Consider the following 6,857-nt stretch of genomic DNA (forward strand, 5'->3'; position numbering starts at 1 on the left):
AGAAATAAGTTTTTTTTTTTTTTGAGACAGGTCTTGCTTTGTACTTCAAGCTGACCTTGAACTCACTGTGTAGCCCAAGCTGACCTTGACCATTCAGCAAACCTCCTGCCTCGGCCTCCCAAGTGCTGACATTATAGATGTATCCCACCAGTCTTATTTTGGGTGGAGGGGAGTACTAGGGATTGAACCCAGGGCCTTTGTACTGAGCTATGCCCACAAGCCTATTTTCTGTTTTGAGACAGGGTCTTGCTAAATTGCCCAGGCTGTGGGAGGGAGAGGAGGAGGTCTCAGCCCAGAAAACTGGTCTGTGTCAGCTTCCCTCCTTCTCATCACCATGAGCCATCCTGAGATGTCTATACAATAGAAACCAAACCAAGTGGGCATCCCAGTCGAAGGGAGCAGTGGAAAGGAGGGTAGGAAGAAAGGATGTCTGTCTGTCGAACCCCACCCCTCTCCACTCCTTGCCCACAGAGGCAAAAGACTGTTACGCTAGGGGCTCAGCAAGTTCCATTCCACCAGTACAGACTGAGCCAGACCTTGAAACAAATGCAAAACACATAGTGACAGAAACAGGAGAGAAAGCGAGAAAACTCGAGAGGGTGCGAGCTGGGTGACCAAATAGCAAACACAAATAGCAAAAAAGAAAAAAAAAGCAGTTCTTTATAATTTAATATTCTATTTTAATAAAGGCGTTTATTAGTGTAAAAAATAGACAAATAAAAAAATAAAAAATTACCCAGGCTGGGCTTGAACTTGCTACATTCTTGCCTTGGTCTCCCCGAGTGCTGGGATTATAGCTGTGAGCCGTCGTGCACAGCTCCTGGGCCACAGTTTTTGTGAACTATACTCAAAGTGATAGCGCATCATTTTTGCCATATTTTGTCCTTTAGAAACAAGTCACTAGGTCCAGCAACCTTGAGGGACATAGACTACATAGGGCGTGGATTGGAGGGGCTGGGTCTTCAGGGCCATCTTACTGGCTGCCCACCAAGCAGCAGCTGTTTTATCTGTCACAGGGGATATTGAGGATTTAAATGAGGTGGCAGGGTTGGGACTGCTGTAATTTTATTTATTTGCTACAGGGTCTCACAATGCAGCTCAGATTCATAGTGATTCTCCTGTGTCAGTCACCCCAGTGCTGGGATTACAGGCGTGCACCACCATGTCCTCAGGGCTGGCAGTGGGAGACACCATCCTGGGCTCACACCTGTCCTGGCTATGCCCACTTCCTCCCTCAGGTGTTCTCTATCGTGGTGTTTGGCTCCATCGTAAACGAGGGCTACCTCAACAGCCCCTCGGAGGGCGAGGAGTTTTGCATCTACAACCGGAACCCCAATGCCTGCAGCTATGGTGTGGCGGTGGGTGTGCTGGCCTTCCTCACTTGCCTGCTCTACCTGGCCCTGGACGTCTACTTCCCCCAGATCAGCAGTGTCAAGGACCGCAAGAAGGCCGTCCTGTCCGACATTGGTGTCTCAGGTGAGCCCTAGCCTCGAGTCGTGGTCACTACCCCTCCCTATTTCCCTCCCTCCCTGGGGAGGCTGAGGAGCAGGCAGGCAAGTGAACAGACTTGGGGTACATGGTGCCCAGGGGTGGACGAGGCCATGGCAGTCTGGGTCCTCAGGATAACACATGGCCCTCTGGGGTCGGGGACAGGATGGGGCTGAGTCAAGTCTTGCTTCAGTGACCCCTCTGCACCCCTCCCCAGTGGAGCCGCAGGAGAAAAAGTGAGGGGCAAGTAGCTGCCCTGCACACAGCCCCCAAGAGCCCAGCTTCTCCTTCCCGCAGGCCTGGGCAGATGGATGTGACATTTCACCATCTTTGCCCTCCAGAAGTGGCCACTGCCATAGGCTCCCTTGTTCCTGTCCCTCGAGTCCTAGGACTCACTTGGTGGATGCTTTGTCAGGGGTCAGAGCCATGTGTCTCAGCCACCCTGCCCTGAGACTGGGGACTTGGGTATCTGGGAAAGGATCTCCCCCTTTCCTGGGCCTGGGCCCCTTAGCCCTTCTAGACAGAACCAGGACTAAATTTAAGGTTCTCAGACTTCCACAGAGTCCCATGGTCCCAGCAGTGCCTTTGGGCTCAACACACAACTTTATTCTGGGCAGCATGGGGCATCTCAAGGTGACCCTGGTCACCACAAAGCTCCCCTGCTGAGTCCTCAGATCTCCATTGTCCATGGGCTTTGTGAGGCTGCAAGGCGCTAGAAATCAAGGGGTAGACTCACCCTGGCCGAGCCACGCGGGCTGAGCGCCCCAGATTGCTAGAAGCCAAAGCTGGGTGGAGGGCATTGGTCCTGCTTCCTGACAGCTGCCAGCTGCCAGCCTCGGGTGGGCTGTGAGGCCCAAGCCTGAGATGTGGCTGGGAATAGGGTCCATGGAGGCGGAGAAGCACCTGACTGATTGCCTTTTCTCTCCCTCCTTCCCCTCACTGCTGTGATTGTGCTGTCTGCCCCTGGCCCTCCCTGTCTGCTCCTTCCCTGTGGTACCTTCTGCCTCTGCCTCTCGCCTATACCTTCTTCCACCCCCCAACCGGTCACCCTGGCTTCGCTGTGGGGTGGGGAGCACGGGAGACCTGCTTTTGAACTGCCCTGTTCTTCCCTTCACCCCGGTGTGTCATCCCGCCTGTTGCGCTTGCCCTGGAATCACCAGCCTTCTGGGCCTTCCTCTGGTTCGTGGGCTTCTGCTTCCTGGCCAACCAGTGGCAGGTCTCCAAGCCCAAGGACAACCCACTGAACGAAGGGACTGATGCAGCCCGGGCCGCCATCGCCTTCTCTTTCTTCTCCATCTTCACTTGGGTGAGTACAGCACAGGAGAGCCCATGCTCCAGGCCCCGCAGATGGCCTCGCTCCTCCTGGTCCTGCCTGTGGGGTCACAGACCCCACTACTACTCTGTGGATGGCATTCAGCCCTTTTAGGGCTGAGAAAGAGGAGGCCTGGATGGGAAGGTGGGGGCTCCAGGATTTAGGCTTGGGAGGAGCCAGGCCAGGAGCAGGAGACGGTCTCCCAGCCTGGAGCTACCCCAGCTGTCCTAGCTCCTGTCTTCCATCTGGAAAGTGAGGGACAGGAGGACAGGGGTGACCGCCTGGGTGCTGGGGTGGGATGTCCCAGGCCTGCCCACCCGAGGAGAATCCCCTCTGCTCAGTCCTCTGCCAAGTAGGAGTGGGAGCCTGCTGAGGCCAGCGCTTCTAATTTTTCTCCAAGAAGCCAGAAATTGGAATTTTTATGTGAAATCTGATCTCTATAATTGGTAGTTTATTCAAGTTCTTTAAAAAATTCGAGTCACAGAAACCATGGCCCTGAGCCCAACAGCACAGAGACCAGTCCTACGCAGGGCCTGCTGGGTGGTGGAGGCCCCACCATTCCCCACGAGGCCAGCCCTCTCTCCCCAGGTCCAGGCCAGCTCCGTTCTGTCTTCCTGCAGATATCCGGGGTCTTTCCACTCTGGGCCTCAGGCCCAGGGCTCTTCTCCTAGCCACAGCACCATCCCCTCCAAGCCCTCTCACAAGGACACCTCAGGGCTATAGCCTAGCAGCCAGCCCTCCCCAGTCCCTTCCCTCTTGAGGGTGACTCTTCTGCCCCTTCTGAAGATCAAATCCTGGGGTGTTCCGCCACTGAGTTATACCTCCATCCTTTTTTATTTTGTGACAGGGCCTTACCAAGTTGCCTATTCTGGCCTTGAACTTTTGACTCTCCTGCCTCAGCCTGCTGAGTGGCTGGGATCACAGGCGAGGCCCATCATGCCCATTCATTTCTTTCTCTTCCTGAGGGCCCCTGGTATAATTTTCTTCTGGGACATCCAGCCTCCCTATACAGTATTAGGAGGTAGAGTTTGGAGGAGACCTGTGGTCCAGGGCCTTGGAGCCAGCCGTGGTCATGCTGGCTCTTGATGTCTTCAAGCTAGGGTAGGAAGAATAAGGTCACCCCAGGGGATATCAAGCCAAAGAAGGCACCCCAGAACTGGATACTCACAGCCTCCAGGGAAGAGTGTAGAAGCCTGGCCCTGAGATTGGGCAGGGTTCAAAGAAGGGTGATTGGACTCCAGGATTTCCAAGGGCAGAGCTGAAGCACTAGGACCCCACTGACTCCCTATCCTTCCCAGTCCTCCCAGCGGCCTCACCCTGCTCTCTCCGGCAGAGCCTGACCGCAGCCCTGGCCGTGCGCAGATTCAAGGATCTTACCTTCCAGGAGGAGTACAACACGCTGTTCTCTGCCTCAGCACAGCCCTAGCCACTCCCCAACGTGGTGCCAGAAGTGTTGGGGACCCCAGGGCACTTAAGATTCACCACTTACTACTTCCTTCATTCAGTGCCTTCTTCGTTCACTGTTGTGTGTTCGTTCATTTAGTAAACATTTATTGAGCAGCTGTCTTGTGCCTGTGACAAGTTAGGCAGGGTCACTGGCCCCAGATGGGCTGGGTAGGGGAGATGGACACCTCAGAGCTGCCCCCGGGGGGCTGCAGGCTGTTAGTGGGTCTACAGAGGTATCTCTGCTTGCCAGGAGGTACCCATGGCCCAAGGTACTGAACCGTGGCCACAGTGTGATGGCCAGTCCACAGCTGAGGTGTGAAGGATGACCTTGCACCGCTCCACAGGGTGGCAGCCATGAGGGGTGTAGCCTGGGGTGCTGGGGCCTTCTCAGCCAGGTCCTGTCTTCCCTTACTGGTGGACTGAGAAAACCCTGTACCTCTCTTAGCCTCAGTGTGTTTCCTTGGAGTGACAGATGGTAATGGACCAGACACTCGGGCTGGTTGTGCAGATGGGACAGGCTGACACAGGGCTCGGCACGAAGATGCTCAATAAATTATTCTCTTACGCATTCTCTCGCCTATTCACCCATTCTTTCATTCATTCATTCTCCCCAGAAAGTTGGGCTCCTCTGCAAACTCTCTTTTAGGGGTGATCTTTTTGTAGCTAACCCTTGCTCTGCCAGAGGACTGGGGCCTCTGGGCCTGTACGGTTTCCTTCCCGGGGCTCAGCTGCCTGGGTGGCCCCCACCCTACTCTCCTCTCCACAGGGTGAGGAGCAGCACTCAAGCCTTGTTAGAGCTGAGTGCACAGAGAGCACATCCTGGTGCTGGAGGCATGAAGTGCAGACCCCGGGTCTCTGGGCCCTGAGCAGGACTCCCAACCTGTCCTCTGATGCTCAGTCTACCATGGCCCTAGGACATTCTTTTGTCCCCTCCTGTGTTCCCTTGAACTGCTTGGCTATAGGAGGCCTTGAGCCCATAAGGTCGAGGGCCGTCCCCCAGACCATCCTTGGTGCCTGCAGCCAGAGCCGCTCCCTGGGAGAGTCCACAGAAGCCATCTGCTCTAGCCCTCTGCCTGACAGTATGGCTGGGTGCTTGGGAGATCAGGCCTGTGGACCCTGCTCTCGGGGAGTTGTCTTTTTGTTCCTTTGGGCTCCTACAGCCTCACCAGCACTTTGGGTGTCCTGAGGAGCTCCTTACCCCTCTTGGGGCTTCAGCTCTGAGCTCCCAGCAGCCCGGTGATGACCTGAGGTGATGACCTGATCCTCCACCCCACCTTCCTAGGCTTGGTCTGCCCTTCCAGGGCCCCTGTACTTTTCCTCCCAGAAAGGGCTGCCCCAGAGTCCTGCAGGAAATGCCTGACCTGGGCTTTTGGAACCCTCTGGGATAGAGCGCCACTCCCCTGTTCACAGTTAGCCCTTCAGTTTCTTTCTTTTTTTTTTTTTCTTTTTTTTTTTTTTTTTTTTTTTTTTGCGGAACCAGGAATTTGAACTCAGACCCTTGCGCTTGCCAGGCAAGCACTTATTCTACTGAGCCATCTCCCCGGCCCCTACAGTTGGCCCTTTGGGTTCCTGGTTGATTTCCCCTTTGCAGGGGACTGACCAAAGGGTAGGGGTGAGGGAGGCCTGGCCCAGGAATGAGCAATGTGTAGGCTGGTGGCCGGCTGCAAAGGTCTGTGGAGAAGGCTTCGCTCTGAAGCTTGAGACTCTTATTTGTAGTACTGGAAGTTGAACCCAGAGCCTTTGTCCTGAGCTACTTCCCAGCTGTGTTTTGTTTCATCTTGTTTTGTGTTTTGTTTGAGGCGGGGTCTCGCTGAGTTGCCCCGATGGAGCTCATACCTGTCGCTCTCCCGTCTCAGCCTTCCAAGTGGTGCGATTACAGGCGTGCCCACCTGGCCTGGCTCAAGGCTGGTTTGAAAGACAAATTTGACTCCTTAGCTTGGCGTAGCCAGTGTCACTGTTCTTAAAATAGTTTCACTGAAAAAAAGTGTTCTAACACGCGTGTGTGCTACAGTCACTGGTGCAGTGCAGGAAGGGCTGTGACGGGCAGATGAGACTGGTGGGGGTGCTTGTCAGAGTTCCCTGGACAGTCAAGCGTCTGGCGGTCAGGGTCGTGGCATCTTGGAACTTGTTTCTGTTTAATTCAGTTCCCTACATTTGTTTGACCAGGTGTTTCAGGTTCAGCAACAGTGATGAAAATCCCAAATAACAGTGACTTAAAGATAAGTCTGGGAACAGAGCCCAGGGCCAGCATAGAGTCAGAGGTCTCCAGTGACCCAGGCCTCTGCCTCCCTCGTGGTCCATTTTGGCAACTAGAGCTCCTGCCATCATATACGCATTCTAGGCATCAGATCATAGGAAAGGACAGAGAAAAGGGAGACATCTCCTTGGTCAAAACTAAGTCATATGACCACAACTAGCCGTGAGATATAAAAGGACAGCTCTTAGAAAATGCCGAGAGAGGGGCTGGTGAGATGGCTCAGTGGTATAAAGCACCTACTTAGAACAAGCTTAGCAAAGCCCAGGGACCGCGGTTCAATCCCCCAGCACCACATGCCAGCCAGCCCCGCCCCCTGGTGGGCTGAGCTGGCCACACACACACACACACACACAC

At 54.7% G+C, this 6,857-nt stretch overlaps 1 protein-coding gene across 3 annotated transcripts in view; it reads left to right on the forward strand.

The window, feature by feature from the left end:
• Syngr1 (synaptogyrin 1) overlaps positions 1–6,857 on the forward strand; it is a 27,070-nt gene that overhangs the window by 16,272 nt on the left and 3,941 nt on the right. For 2 of the 3 annotated variants that reach the window (XM_004634633.2, XM_023718923.1), the window contains exons 2-3: positions 1,239–1,476; positions 2,649–2,794. In XM_004634633.2, the coding sequence (XP_004634690.1) occupies positions 1,239–1,476; positions 2,649–2,794 (384 nt within the window). Of the gene's footprint in view, positions 1–1,238; positions 1,477–2,648; positions 2,795–4,133; positions 4,818–6,857 lie in introns of those variants that run through there. The other variant, XM_004634634.2, reaches the window with a different exon arrangement.

This window comes from Octodon degus, unplaced genomic scaffold (assembly GCF_000260255.1).
Source record: "Octodon degus isolate 3935 unplaced genomic scaffold, OctDeg1.0 scaffold00064, whole genome shotgun sequence".
Lineage (NCBI taxonomy): Eukaryota > Metazoa > Chordata > Mammalia > Rodentia > Octodontidae > Octodon > Octodon degus.